Source organism: Culex quinquefasciatus, chromosome 2 (assembly GCF_015732765.1).
Source record: "Culex quinquefasciatus strain JHB chromosome 2, VPISU_Cqui_1.0_pri_paternal, whole genome shotgun sequence".
NCBI lineage: Eukaryota > Metazoa > Arthropoda > Insecta > Diptera > Culicidae > Culex > Culex quinquefasciatus.
Genome location: NC_051862.1, coordinates 86,107,018 through 86,122,805, shown reverse-complemented (window position 1 = coordinate 86,122,805; position 15,788 = coordinate 86,107,018). Strand labels below are relative to the sequence as shown.

The 15,788-nt window shown below is 38.6% G+C and overlaps 1 protein-coding gene across 17 annotated transcripts in view; it reads left to right on the top strand.

Annotated features, from left to right (window-relative positions):
- Positions 1-15,788, top strand: part of LOC6037726 (probable WRKY transcription factor protein 1) — a 115,053-nt gene that overhangs the window by 66,103 nt on the left and 33,162 nt on the right. For 10 of the 17 annotated variants that reach the window (XM_038257921.1, XM_038257919.1, XM_038257918.1 and 7 more), the window contains exon 2: positions 8,688-9,386. The exons of 3 other annotated variants lie outside the window; for them this stretch is intronic. In XM_038257921.1, the coding sequence (XP_038113849.1) occupies positions 8,975-9,386 (412 nt within the window). In that variant the 5' untranslated portion in view covers positions 8,688-8,974. The remainder of the gene's footprint in view (positions 1-8,687; positions 9,387-15,788) is intronic. 4 more of the 17 variants (XM_038257925.1, XM_038257920.1, XM_038257922.1 and 1 more) reach the window with 1 other exon arrangement.

Genomic DNA, 15,788 nt, shown 5'->3' with positions numbered 1-15,788 from the left:
GTCACTTTTTTGAACAAATCTCCTAAAATCGCATGGAATGAATACAAAAACTGTTTCAAAGAGGTGTGTGTTTTTTTTTCAAACGATTGGTTTTTGTCCATAGATTAAGATCGATATTGTTCTTGTATTGATATAGTTCTTTCCCAGGCGGATTTAGGGTAGCCTATTTTTCTCTGTAAAACCAACACATGCATCTTGTAGGAAATTTCACGGCGAACATTTTTCCTTTTGAGAAAATGCAATTTTGACCCGGCACTGCCGAGATATTTGAGTTTTAGTGAGAGAAAAAGTGCCAATTTTCGAAATTTCTCAGAATTCCGAAGTAAAGCCTACTAATTACACGACGTTGCAAGCGTATGTCTCAAAGGTCAGGGTATGCTTTTTAGTAATGTTATGTTAGTAGTAACACAGAGTAAGACAGAGTTCGCACTGCCTCTTGATTTTTGGTTCAACTTGGTGGTACATCGCAGGTACATCGCACGCCTGCTACCAGCAAACCTTATGGAGCCAAACAATTCAATGACATTTCTTTGGACTGGGCACTCTGGGTTACTCTGTGGTAGTAATATAGTAATGATGGCCGCTAAACCCGAATCTGGAATCTAATTTTGTGTTAACAGTGATGTTTTGGAGCTACGCCCTTTTGGAATGTTATTTGCGTGTTTTAATCGCTTGCAAGGTCGGTCATACTTTTCTCGGATTTCGTTCCACATTGATTGATTTTTTACTCACAGAACTCTTTATGTTTGATGTTTTTTTCACGTTCTTATTATCTTTAATTATACGTCGTTCTTAAGATAATAAATAACGTGAAGAAAACATGAAACACAAAGAGTTCTGTGAGTAAAATATCAATCAATGTGGAACGAAACCCGAGAAAAGTATGACCGACCTTGCAAGCGATGTGAACACGCAAATAACATTCCTGCATGTATTGGTTTTACAGGGAAAAATAGGCTACCCTAAATTCAACGAGCATTTCTGAAAAAAGTTTCGAAAAAATGCGACATTTTTTGACATAAATCCGCCTGGGAGAGTCCAAAATCTTCAACTTTGGTCCAATATTGATAGTGCATCTTAATCTATGGACAAAAACCTATCGTTAAAAAAAATACACACCTATTTGAAACGGGACCATCCATAAACCACGTGGACACTTTTTTGGGAATCTACTACCCGCCCCACAAAAATCTTTTTTGTATGGATCGTGGACAATCGCCCCTCCCCCTAAAGTGTCCACGTGGTTTATGAATGGTCCCAACAGTTGTTGTATTCTTTCCAAGCGATTTTAGACTTTTTTCATTAAATCGAAGAGGGGAACGAAAAAGTATTTAATTATTTTTATCTTGTCTAAGGAAACATTCTAACATCATAACATATCATTTAAGAAGTGAGCACCCAAAATTCCAAGACATGACCTCAAAATGGGACAGGCTAATGTTCATACACGGAGAAAAAAGAGTTCCCAAAACCGTGTTCAAATCCCATGGTACGATTTCGAAAAACGTACCATGGCATTTGAACACATTGTTCGTGGTTTCCAATTTCATGAACGCTTATTCACGATTTTGGGAACTCTTTTTTCTCCGTGTAGACATGAGTTATAAAAATGTATTCAAAACTTATTGTGCACCTACACCTTCTATCTGTGTTCAAAATTTATAAACAATGATTTTAGTGAAATATTGTGAGGTTGTGGTTTTTCAGTAGCCATTTTATTCTGTAAGAACTATCGCTTTGTTTCTCCTTAAATTATTTCAAGAATTTTGCAACTCACTTCTATTCAGGCTACATTGAAACCAGTTTTCAGAGCGCCTTATTGGAATATTTAAAATTTGATGGCATTTGCTTAAAATTAACAACTGTCTCTCGTGATTCTACCTGCGTTGATAAATTCAGTTTGGAATGAAGGCTCTGTCTAACAAATACCGAAACAGATTTTGAAAAGGTTAATGTAATCAAATTTTCATTTGATTAGAAATCGTTTTTTTTTTATTCAACTCCAAAAGCTTGAAGAAAGGTGATAACGAATCAGGTTCTAGGTTGGAAAGAGTTAAATAAAGTCATGTAGAAGAGTCAAACTATGGAGTCTAAACGTCTAGCACTTAATATTTTGAAGAACGGTGTAACGTCATGATTCGAATTCCCGGACGCTTCGAAACCCGGACACTTCAACTTGTTTTATCAATTATTTGGATAAAAGTTCGCATTATGAATGTCAAAACTGTGTTATTTGATGAATTCTAACATCAACTTTCATTTAAAGTTTGTTTGAACGCTGTAGTTAATGCCAAAACAATAAAATAAAATTATTAGTTTACCAAAAATGCGAAACATTTCAACGGAAATATTTCATAGGCGTCCGAAGCACCGGGAGGCAAAGTAGAATTTTATGTTTTTGATTTTCTTTAATTCTAGCCATTTTTTATATAAACTATCGATTGTTTTGATGTTAACAGCTTATTTGAGACCTAAAGAATGCTATTTACTAGCATTTCAATCCAAATTTGTACGATTTTTTTTTGTTTATTGTTTATTCGTCAAGCTTATGTAGACTACTTACAATTTTCTTACATACTAGAAATTATTTCTATTGTACAGATTTTTTCGTAGTTCCGGTTTAGACATGTCGAAATGTATGTACTGTGAATTTTCATTATAAAAGCGCATCATTTGATTTAATGGCGAATTTTTTAAATAATTTGTCGTGTATGCAGTTATTCTAAAAAGTTGTGAATGTCTAAGAGTACGGCTTGGTTCATGAATACTATTGCGTATTACTGAAAATGAATGCAGCATTCATAAGCAAAATCGAGTGTCCGGAATTCGAAGCAAAAGTGTCCGGATTTCGAATCAGCTTTTAACAGTGTCCGGGATTTGAAGCACAACAAGTCATTTTAATTTTCAAATTTTGATGAAAAATTGTTAGAAAAGACATATTTTGCATGCATTCTCTTAAAACTGACTGTTTATACTAAATCCTGATGATAATTCTAGATTTCAAGCTTATTACATGATTTTTTGCCAGCTATAACAAAAATAATATGGTACTAAGTTTCCGGATTTCGAATCATGACGTTACAATTTGTCTTGTCAACAGCAGTAACTTGGTAAAATTTGTAAAATAAAACCTCTCTTTTGCATGGTCAGTGTTGATTAAAACTGAGCGAGAAAAAGCATCTATTGGCATAAGCTGGGAACTCCTTCGGCCCACCGCCACCGTCCAAAATCAATCTTTCCACCCGATTCATACGACAATGTCCGGCGGCGTTGTTACACCATCACGTTGTTCCGATATTGGCGGAAAACTAGCTGATTGAACGTCACCGTCGCCGATAAAAAAAAGGGGAAAAAAGAAGCATTCGATATCGGACCACGTAACAACGAACCCCGCCAAATCACTTCAATACAGACTTCTTCAACCAAACAAAAGGTGTTGACGATCTTCGCGGTTACGCTATTTAATTACACGCACTAACCCTTGCCGCTAAGCCGCAAACGGCTATTGACAGATGCAGATGACCAGCGGAAAATTACTGAGAGACAACGGGACGGCCCCCTCCGTAATGACCATCGACGTCATGGGATGTACCGGTGAGGGCATTTCCCCTGGCAAAAGAAGTGTTACCCAATCGCCCTTTTCACTTCTGTTCGGTTGAAAATTGGTTTTTGGAAAAGCTTCGACTTGTTACACGAAATTGTCTTTTTTTCCGTGTGTCGCGGTAGGATAGCTTGAGGTACCACAGGTCGTGAGGGGGGGGGGGCCTCATGAAAGGTCATACGTACGAGCTGTCGTCGTTGTCTTAACCTCCGCAAGTTGCGTGCCGTTCATCTCGATCGATTGTTAAACATGTAAATAGAGGTGTTGTAAGCAGCAAGCGCATAACAAGCCATCACTAATGTGGACTCTGTTCTGCTTTTTTTTTGTGTAGAGCCCGCGGGGCTAAATTTGGAGGTACCTTTAATAGGGCTGTGTTTAGACATGGTGTTTTTTTTTTCATCATTTCGTGGAACTCAAGTGGTTGACTTTCACGTTCCGAATTGGGCGACAGAAGTTGGTCCAACATTGGCCATGGGCATTAGCGAGAAGCGTACCTAATTGTTTGCAACCGATCGATGGTTTCTCACACATTTTTTTTGTGGAAAACTTCTATTATTATTTTGCAATGCAACAGACTTGATAATGCTACAAACAAAACAATTGTTGATCTCAATCTTATAAAATAAAAATCAAATGTAATTGTAGAAAATTTAGTAAGATTATTTTGTACACCCAAACAAAACTGCACCTTTATTATATCTCTCAACTAGAACTCAGAAGCTCAGTGGTATAGAGATAGACTGTCGTCCAAACGAACCACGAGTCTCGAATTACCGATCTACAACAAATTGTGTTTGAGAGTAAAAAGCTCCCAACGCTGTACCATTTTAAGATCTCTTTCCTCTCGTTTGGATGCTGTTCGATAATTCAAGCCACTACATTAAATTCTCATGAACTTCAGTAATCCAAAACAAGTGCTTATTTAACATTTCCTCAAATACGCAAACACTTTCGCTTTCGTAAGCAAAAAAAAAACCAAAAACATCCAAAAAACATCATCATCCTTCTACTGTTTTCCCATGACTTACGGCCTCGCGGCCAGCAATCGTGTTTCGAATGCAGATTTTCTGACCAAACTCAGTCCCATGAGCACGGCGGTTAATGCATGCGTCGAAATTGGCGCCGAATATAAAACCACCAACCAGTAAAATAATGGTGAGCTGTGCGAACAGAAAGCACCGAAATAAAAAAAAAATGGAATCACAAGGAAGAAGTGCAGCTCCATCTAGTGATTATTTACTTTCTCTATTAAGAAACGCGCACGCCTGAGATCGTGGCGCGTAACCTTTCGCGGCAAAATCGCTTCTTCTAGCTCTTTTAAAAAGTCTTTGCAGCGGGTCATCAGTTACGAGCTCCGCTGGAAGCGCTGTCCAAAACTTTGATGGGATAGCTATTTTTGGAGGCTGTTATCAATACCTGGGCTGGGCCGTGTTTGATTGTTGGTTGGTTTTGGAAAGGTGAAACCACTGACGAAGATCTTTTAACTTTTGTCAAGTAATGCCCAAGCTTGTGCCCAAGCTTGTACTGATTTTTTAAATGTTCTAGAATATCTTGTCAAATATTTTAAGTACTAATTTACATGCTGGTCTGAAATTTCAAAAAAAAAAATAATGTCCACGTAGTTTAAGGATGGTGCCTATGAAATGTATTTAATTAACCTTCAAGTTCGCCCCCCCCCCCCTCCCCCTTCGATTTTACATGAACTGACTGTGTTAATATTGTCTGTGCAATTCCACCCAACTCGTCGCAATTGATCAACTCCGGTTGATTGCACTCGTCACCGAACAATTGTCAGAGTTTCACACCCAAGCTGGTGTTCTCCAACCGCGCGATATGCAGAGCGGAACAGACAGTTTGGGTTGTCGCGCGAAATCCGATAGCATCCCAGACATATAGGGGAAATATTCCCTTTTTCATCAAACACCTATCTTCGTCATATGGAGAGTTTGATGCTCGATTAATGCTCCAAAAATACTATTTAGGCTATAAACTTACCAGCAACAGCACCGCCTCGAGTAAGCACGCAAATTTATGCCATTTACTGGCCAAAAAGATCAAATTTAATGCACTTTAGATCATAATTTCTATTTTGCGAGACCATTTTTCAACATTTTGGTGGCACACACATCCACACGCAAGATCAGAGGTTAACTGCTTAACGAAAGTCGCCACCCAAGTAACCATCCAGCACTTTAAACCGGTCACTGTCCGGCCCTTAATGCGCTTTCACAGCTACGAGTAAAAGCTAAACAGTTTTTACTTCAGCACTAACAGCTACTATAGTGCTGAATAGTGGCCGCTTTTGGACTTTACTCGGCCGGTTTAGTGCTGGCCTCGACTGTTTCTGTCTACCCCTGCGGTAAACGTCAAAAAAGTAGCGAGAGACAAAAGTGTATCTATCTCCCTCCCCCTCTCTATCCCTACACGCTCTTGATTCTGTTTTTAGTTTGCCCACACAACTGCTTTACCGATTGAGCTATTTTTGTAATGTTGGTTTGCTGCCTATTCCAGAAGTGATGAAGTTGACGTCGCCGATGTGGTTGTTCCTGAGCCCGTGTCCTCACGGCTATATGAGGAGTAATTCTCAGCTGCAGCGATGGAATAATCATCAACAAAAGAAAATCTCTGGACGTACATCAAGAGAAAAAAAATCCGAAAGGAGCATAGCTCTCCTCTCTCACGCACGAAAGATCGGTAAAAAGAATCTAAAAAAAAAACATCATCTTGATTATTCGGCGGAACATCTTTTTCACCACTACACTTGCAAGTGTAACGTCACACGTCGAAATATTATCTGTCACATTTTGTAGATGGACAATGTGTGTAAACAAAGTGAAATAAATATTATTAAGTGGTGCTGAAAAGGAAATTCACAAAAAATCATCAGCAGATTGATTTTCTTGGAGAACTTCGGGAGCGATTTTCTTTTGCGTGATTTGCCTCCTCTCTCTTTCGCGGGTGAAGAATGTGCGCAAGCGAAAATGATTTTTTTGCGATTATCCCATCCCTGCTCAGCTGTGATTTTAAGGATTTATATACATCATATCTGGAGTTTTTTTTTTTTGAAAGGTCCAATAAACCAAATTTTCAGTTTTTGCTTTTTGGGTGTTTTTAAAACCGCCTTGAGTCAGGGGTATTAAAAAACACCCAAAAAGCAAAAATTGAAAATTTGGTTTATTGGTCCTTTTCAAAAAAAACTCCAGATATGGATGTACTTAAAGTCAAACCTTAAAGTGAAAGTTCTTGAAAACAAATAATTGCACAATTGCAAGAAAACTAAAATCTGTCCCTTCCGGTTCTGGGTAGCAACCTCTCCCTTCGTCATGCGGGTCATATCCTTCAACGGTGCATCTGAAGCTGTCCCAAGTTCTCGGTGCCACTTCGTCCTTGCAAATTCCGGACTTTTTATGGGCCTTCAACTGCTGAAGCAACACCCCAGCGGGGTCATCACATACAAATTTAAGAAAAAAAATCCTGCCTGACAGGGCAAGGAGTGAGGGAGAAGTTTGTTTTCTTTGGTTCTTTCTCTTTCACACTTCACTCAAAGTCAGAACCGTGTTGCCAGTCTGATGGAAATTTTTAAAAGTGTTACTAGTAGTGGCACTAAATCAGCATTATGTTAGCTTTTGCCAGTGCTTATCATTTAGTGCTGATTTGCATTAACGAATGCTGTTGGAAGACTAATCAGCAATAGAATGCCGATTTATTGCTATTTTGTGACTTTTTTTAAGTGCTGGATGGTTACTTGGGCATCTACACCCAAAGTTAAAGAACGAGGGTATAGTTCTCACGGAAAGCAACGTGAGGAAAGTACTATTTTGCGAGAGTAAAGTCCTCTCGCGTGTTCATTCGTTCATTGGAACAGTTCATCCTATTGAGTTGCTTATTACAAATGACCGCCACTTAGTCACCGAACCATGGTGGCCCATACGGCAAAGGCACGGTTCAATATGCCGAAGGTCTTGGGTTCGAGTCTCGGTACCGGTACTTTTTTTTGATAGATGAACTTTTTTTGAAGATGAACCCATGAGTAAAGTACTCTCGGTAATTTCGGAATTTATCCTCTCAGTCCGCACACAGTATCATTTTACTACCGAATCGTGCTCTTTATCCTCTCGTATGCCGATGTCCAGTTCTGGGTGTATATCTTTTCACTTGCGCTAACGATTTCAAAGCGCTTAAGATATTAAATAGCTATCAACTACCGGCAAAATGTTCTTTTGATCATTACTTAGTCACTCACTTGAAAAATAATCCCGAAAAATGTAAATAATTAGCAAGCACCATAAAAAAAAACAAACGCACTAAGTCTTCTGACGTTTGAATTTTGAATACCCATTCCAATCGAAGGCTGAAGAAAACCGAGCGAGGAGCGAAGGCAAATAAAAAACAAAGGGTGGCCACCAACACCACCAACATGCTGGTGCAGCGCCTGTTAGAGTCAGCAAGTGCTGCCAGGAAACTTTCGCTATAAATGCTACTTTTCGTGAGAGTTCGCTTAAAATTTCATCAATTTTGGCAGCACTAAGCAGACCCAAAAGAGCGCTGGAAGAAAAAAAAAGAACTAAGCTGAAAATAGAAAAATGGGCGTGGCCCAATGCACTCGACTGATTAGAATGCATTTTTGAAATATTTTTTCTAAATGCTAGTAAAAGGAATAGCATAACTTTTAATAAAAGTGAAAATAAACAGAAATGTTCACAAAAAGTTGCTCTACTCGTTGGTGTACTTGGTTTTAGTGAATTTCAAGGAACAATCCAGATTATACAGCATCATTCGAACACGACCGCTTATTGGGCTTAAAATGGGCATATTTCCCCTAGGTATATCTCCAGCAGCGCTTGTTCTGACCATTGAGGCGGACTACACGCAGGCATGAATGAATGAAAGTCAAACGGAGTGAAGCTGTCACTCGCGGTTTCTGGTTAAATGCTCACGACGACGACGACCACCAAACTGGAATATCCAAGGCCACTTCCAGCCCATGAAACGCCACGGCGATGAAAGCTCGTAATCCCAACCAACCTTCTGCGAACCGCCCTGCAGCAGCCCATTCACAGTGTATTAATCGTTGTAATTTAATTAGGTCAGCTTTTTTTTGCCCCCTCGACTCAATTAATTCGAAACAATCGCGATGATTATAATTTAGCCGGGGGGTGGTCGGAGAGACCGCGGGACCGAGACGCCGGATCAACGAGGAAAGTGAAATGAAATCGATCGAAATCGAATGTTAAGCAAATTATAATTAAGCAACGCAACAAAGAAAAGTATCGAATCGAAATTGTGATCGTGATTTGGGAAGAGTGCAACAAGTGAAGCGCGAAAATTAAAGAAAATTAAGTGTGCAATCGAGAAAATTTAGTCAGCCAAATAATGTGGAACAAATTGTTCAAAAGCAAGTCAAAATCATCGAAAAATCTCTCCACAAGCAGCAGCCACAGTAATGGCGGCGGACCGAGTTCGTCACCGCCGCTGGACCTGGTTCCGATCTACAACATCGACAACCGGATCCGCTACGGGGACGACGACTTCGAACCGGCCGCGGACGATGTCGAACTTCGCCGGAACCACAATCGGGACTCGATCGGGCCGCAAATGTGCGGCATTCCGATGCGCAAGTCCAAGTTCTCCAGCGCGTTCAAGAGTCTGAGCTTGCGCCGGGGCAGCACCAAGAACCAGCTGAAACTGTACCCGGGAGAGGCAACGCCCGTGGACGAGAGTCCAACTTCTGTCGAAGACATCCAGATAAGCGCCAAGCGGGCCTCGTTGAGACCGTCCAAATCAGGTAGGTTTAGCTGCTCTCCCTCCAGAGGAGCTCGACTTCGTAACAAGTGTGATAACTGTCCGTGCGCGCGCGATTTTTTGCCGCGGTGCGACCTCTTATCGTTAATTAATCTGCGTGGATCCGCTACTACGGACACAGCACAGCATGGTCTTGTTCGGCGCGTAAGCTACAGTTATACGGGGGGCAATAAAGCACCACCGCCGAGAAGCTCCGTGTACAACCTTTTAAAAAAATCGGTACACCTTGGTCAGCCAGGCAGTAAACGATGGTTTAGCCCCGCTCCCCTTTTAATTTATGTACGAAACAGTAATTGGGATCGCTCTGAGGGAGTAACCGCGGTGGTTAACGCAGAGAGAGAGAGATAATGACTTAATCCTGGACTCGTGCACCAGAGTTGGATGAAACTCATATTTTTGAATTCAGTTGTGTGGATTTTTGAGTCATTTTATTGAATCCAAATCGGATCAATATTCAATATTTAAGTGGTGCTAACAAGGAGATTCACAAAAAATCTTAAACTAATTGATTTTCTTCGAGAAGTTTGGAAGCGATTTTATTTTGCGTGTTTCGCCTCCTCTCTCTTTCGCAACAAGACAGATTTTTATGCGACAATTCCAACCCTGTTGCTGAGATAACGTCATGATTCGAATTCCCGGACGCTTTGAAACCCGGACACTTCATCTTGTTTTATCAATTATTTGAATATAAGTTTGCATAATAATTGTCAAAACTGTGTTATTTGATGAATTCTAACATCAACTTTCATTTCAAATTGGTTTAGACCAGACGTGCATCGGCACTCAATAGCACTTCACCACATTTTGAGATGATGGCCTAAGCAAACCGGCAGAGTGAATCTTTGCTCACTGTGCAACACATCAAACTTTAGTTCGATGTCAATAATTATCGTTTTTCACTATACAATGTGCATTATTAACAAATTAATAGTGATTTGAATAACACAAATATTTCAAGTGCTAAATGTGCTATTTAGCACTCAAATAGCACTTCATCGCTAGAACTGGCGAATAAGTGAAGATAAAGGTTTCGGTCGTTCAGTAACTTATAGTGCAATGAAAAAAACATACTTATTGTATAAAACAAATCGATTTGGTGCCTTTGCCAAGCCATGGGCTTAGAAAAACTGTCAAGTGCTATTGAGTGCCGATGCACGTCTGGTTTAGACACTGTAGTCAATACAAAAAAAAATAGAATAAAAATATGAGTTTATCAAAATTGTGATACATTTCACTGAAATATTTCAAAGGCGTGCGAAGCACCGGGAAGGCAAAGCAGAAAATTATGGTTCTGATTTAGTTAAATTCTAGTAAAATTCTATAGAAAGTTTCGAATGTTTTGATGTTTTCAGCTTATTTGAGACCTAAAAAATGCCATTCATTAAAATTTCAATCCAAATTTGTGCGATACGTAAGAAAAAACGTGTGTCCGGAATTCGAAGCAAAAGTGTCCGGATTTCGAATCAGCTTCTGTCAGTATACGGGATACGAATCCGTCAAGTCATTTTAATTTTAAAATTCTGATGAAAAATTGTTAGAAAATACACATTTTGCATGATTTCTCTTAAAATTGACCACTAAAAGCGTACGTATTTTATGGATGACGCCTAAGTGTCCGGATTTCGAATCATGACGAATCATCAATATTTAGAAAAGAGGCTTCAGAAGGTCATCCAAAATGTACCAAACTTATGTGAAAATGCCAAAGAATTCAGTTAAACTAACCACTTGCAATGCAAAAGTCATGTAGGACCCACTTAAGCTTTTTTTGACGTTTTCAAGTGTTATGCAAGTTTTTAAAAATTGGAGAATATTTTATCGGAAAGAAAATTTTACATGAGAATGACTATTTGCATTCAATAGTTTGACATATTTGCAGATCAAACAAATCCCTGAAGAGCGCAGTAATCTTGAAGGATTTGGATCGCTCCAATGGACCTACTCGCTGGTTGCTTTCGAATCGTGGTAGCTAACGAAACGATTGGTTATGCGCGGTCAATTCTGATCTTTGAACCGGAAATCTGGACCCTTGCTTTGAAATGTCTCGACAAAAAAATGACATATCAGCTAATGTAGAGAATTCATAAACTTTTTGAGAACTTTTCTAAGGATGGACCAGAATTGACTTACGAGGAAAATTGTTTGGACTAAACCCAATTCCGCTCAGATTACAAAAGTTATTGCAAATATCAATTCTTAAAGACAACAATTTTTAAAAGAGATTTTTTTAATAATCTTAATGCATTTAATGTAAAAGGGTCTCAACATGGATCAGTAACATAAATACCAGTATTTTAGAAGACAACGATTTGTCCAAAATGAGTATTTTCCCATACAATTTGCCTGTATGCAATTTGCTCTGAAAAATAGAACTTTTGCAAATCTGCTGTATCTCTGAATTTTCTTAATAAATTTTACAAATGATGTCTCTCCCGGTAGGTTAGGCTGAAAAGAATAATATATTTTCAAATCTGACAAACTAGCATGTTTGTTGATAAAAATGCCCTGAAAAATGAATCAATAAACCAAATACCAACAATACAAAAGGGCGTAACTCAATATTGTGCTCATTCAGAGCTAATCTAAATTTGGATAAGCTCATTCTGGTCTCGAATTTGATCTCAGATGGCAACACCAAACCTCCAACTTAAAAAAAAGGTTTTGATTTTTGGTGGACTTTTGTAGAGGGGGTGGGCGACATATGCTTTGGAAAAAACACTCTTTCCCACCAAAAATATTAAGAAATAAAAAAAACTTGAATAATTAAATAATATTATAAAATATTATAAATATAAAATATTTTGACTCGGTCTGTTTGACTGTAACTGTATTTTTCAAATCTAATCATCTCATGATCAAAGTCATGAAGATTACCAAAAAAGATTTTACATTGTTCCACTCCAAAAAGCACAAGCTCATAACCGACTTGAAGCTTCAAGCAGCCAGCTAAAATCACCAATAAATCCTACCCATTTTCCGCCTTCGAGTGCAAAATTATCGCTCGAGCTCATTAGCATATCGGTGGAAAATTGATGTCATCGGTGTGGTGTATTTTTTCACCCACATCGCAAGCTTATTAGCATGTTGATCGACGGGTGATTCGCTGCTAATGTCACTCATGGTGTTGAATTCTTACACCGCGAGAATTTGCAAAATAAAGCCACCTTATGCTATGAATTTACTCAATCAAACGGGGTATTGATTGAATGGGCTTTTAATTTGGTTACCTGTAGAAATTAGCTTAAATTCTTGATTGGTAACAATTTAAATCCATTGTGACTGCTGGAAGTGTTTCAAAACAATTTAATCCAAGAAAGGTCGTGAGCTAATTCGATTATGAGTCAGAATGTCGTGACTCCGATTGTTGATTAAGCAAATCTTCAACCAAATCTGTCTGCTCGCATTCGCCATGCATCCCACGGTTCATTCATGGATTAATAAGTTGAATACGTTTTCAGCCGCCACATTATGTTTATGATTTGCAGATCTGCTGGTGTATGCAATCATTTCATATAGTATACATAAACCTTAAATAAACTGATCTTAAGGTAATTGACTTATTTCCGGTCAACACTTCACAAAGCAATTTTGCAAGAGATCTGGGAAAGATGAGATGAACTTACAACATAAAGACTAAACTTCTACAAATTGAAAATCTACACCTTAACAGAGTTACAAGCCCGTACCATAAATCAACCCGAAGCGCGCATGTATTAAAGCGCGGATCGAATCACGCCGAGAGCAACATTATGTTGAGCCGTTCGGGAGCCCCCCTCTCGAGAGCTGGTCCTGACTTTATGCAGTTCGAAGAACCATATCAGTCAGTCGATTGGACGGCTCAGTTCTTGCTTCGTTCGTGCGCCGGCCCTGCAGTTAATGTTGCTTGAGATGTTTACGGGAGACTTGGGGAATATTGGAGTTGGGTGCGGTCCCCTCCACTTAAGGAGAATTTTACTCAACATTTGGATGAATTTTAAGTTAAATTTCGAAATTTGCTAAAAAATATCTCAAAATTAAGTTTAAATTAAGTTCGATTTTGATTAAATTGCGTGTATTTAGATAGAGATATACAAACGGTTATGTCTTGCTTCGTCCCGCCCGTGTGGATCAATCGGACCGCGCACTGGACTCACAATCCAGAGGTCGCCAGTTCGAATCCCACGGCGGGCGCTCTAAAATTCTTTGTGTAAATATGGATATTCGGCGCCGTCGCTCCGTGCCATACTTTCATACACTTAGGAGCCCAGGGCGGCGAAGTCCTTGTAGATAAAAAGGAAGACACTAGTGGTTGGTACTAGCAATGGTGGCCGACAGCTATAAAGTCAACTTCGATTTAATGTCTTGCTTCTTTTAATGGAATAATGGCTTTGATCACCTTCCTTGAAAAGATCCAAAAACATCTAGAGCTACAATATAAATTATTTAAAAAAAAAAAACTTAATACTTATTCTTATTATCTTGTATTTCCATCGGGAATATCATTTATATTAAACAAGCCTTACCCGACAAACTTCGTTCTGCCTTTAATTCGTTTGATGACGTTTTTAACTGTTTTGCTTATTTAGACTCCTGTGATCAAAATTTGATTTTACGTAACTTTTCCCATACAATCTGCAGATTTTTCGGAATCGGTTCCAGAGTGGCCAAAGTTGTAACTTTTTGGCGTATGAACCTTCCTTGGACTTATACGAACCCAACGCAACAAAGAGCACCTCGATCCGACGTTCCGTGTTGAATTGATTCGCGTTCGAACAAAACCGTCGAAATTTTTTATATATATATAAGAATATAGATATTACATTTTTCAATAAAATTTTATTTGGAAAAAGCATTCAAAAGAAGAACCCTATTTTTTTTTCAGATATTTACGAGATTGGTAATATGACTTGTTTTATGTTACTTTGCTAATGCTTTGATTTTTTTTTTCATGGGGCAAATTTGGTTGCCTTTCTGACTAACATTCTTAATGTTTCAAATCATAATACGTTTGCAGTAGTTTGTAATCTGTTCCGGATTATGCTGTAACGCATTTTTCTGTGACTTAAAAGCTAACGGTTTAATTTTAAATAAAAGAATGTGAAAAAAAGCTGAAAATATATTTAAAAAAAAAACTGAAAATAAGCAAAAAATCATGATTAAAAGTTGTAAAATAAGCCAAATATTAAAAAAAAAAACAAACAAAACCTTAACAATTAAATGCAAATAAAAATACAAAAAAAAGATATGAAAAAAAACATAAAATATAAAACAAGAAAAGTAAAGTTTTTCGTAAAACAAAAGCTGCTCCAATAACCTTCTAAACACGGGAAAAATAGAAATTATCGAAACAAAAATTGGCCTATGGAGCAAAAGCAAAGCAAAGTATTCCACTTTAACGACCCCCGGGTCTTTTGTGGTCTCTGTTGCAAGTTTCTGCTCATTTCTAGACGTCCGAAGGTTATGTGTGGTGAGTCACCTAAAACCTCTTTTACGCAAAATGGACCGACGTTTTACTTCCCCATCCGATAGAAGGCCAGGCGGATAAGGCGGGAATCGAACCCGCGCCCATAGCAACTTAGGGATCGGCAGCCGAAGCCGGAGCCGTTAATATTTAATTTGTCTATCAATTTTATATGTGAATGTTAAAAAAGTGTAATTAAAATCATTTTTAATTAACTTGTAGTGATTTACCAACGTCCTCTAAAGACGCTGCAAAGTTTATTTGAAGTTGTTGTTAAAAATAAGAAAATTAAAAAATACGAAAAAAATGATTCGATTATCCGAAGTCCCATACAAACCTTCGGATAATCGAAACTTCGGATAATCGAGTCTGGACTGTATTATTGCGCCTTGCAACAATTTCTAGAGTTTTGTGTCAATCGTTCTAGGCCTAGATTTTTTCATCACACTGCTTTGCAGGACTGAGAACTGTCAACTTTGCGCACTTTGCACCTCAGTAGAGTGTTGCGGGATTATTTTCATCACAGTTGGCAAACTGAATTTCTATCACACCATCAAACAAAACAAGTGCAATGCATCGACTTCTGACCCCACTCTAGTCACCAAGCTGTGGTGGCCGTGGCAGTTAAGTCTTGAGATGGTCTGTTAAAGGTTCTTGGATCGATTCTTGTAGTTGACACTTTTGGGTTTTTTACGGGTTATTTTTTTCTAATAAGCTCGAGGCCATAACTATATCGGCCATCTTGTAACCGTTGGTCACAGTTCTTGAACGAACCTTTACTTTTTAACATAATTCCTCAACCTACAATACTACACCCTACACTAGCAGCGAAGGGATTTGCGTACCACTGCAATTAAGACAGGCTCGACAGCGCTGCGTCGAAACTGCATCAAAAATGGGTTGGATTGGAAAATGGTGAAGTTTCCTTCCGGAAAAGATTAGAAG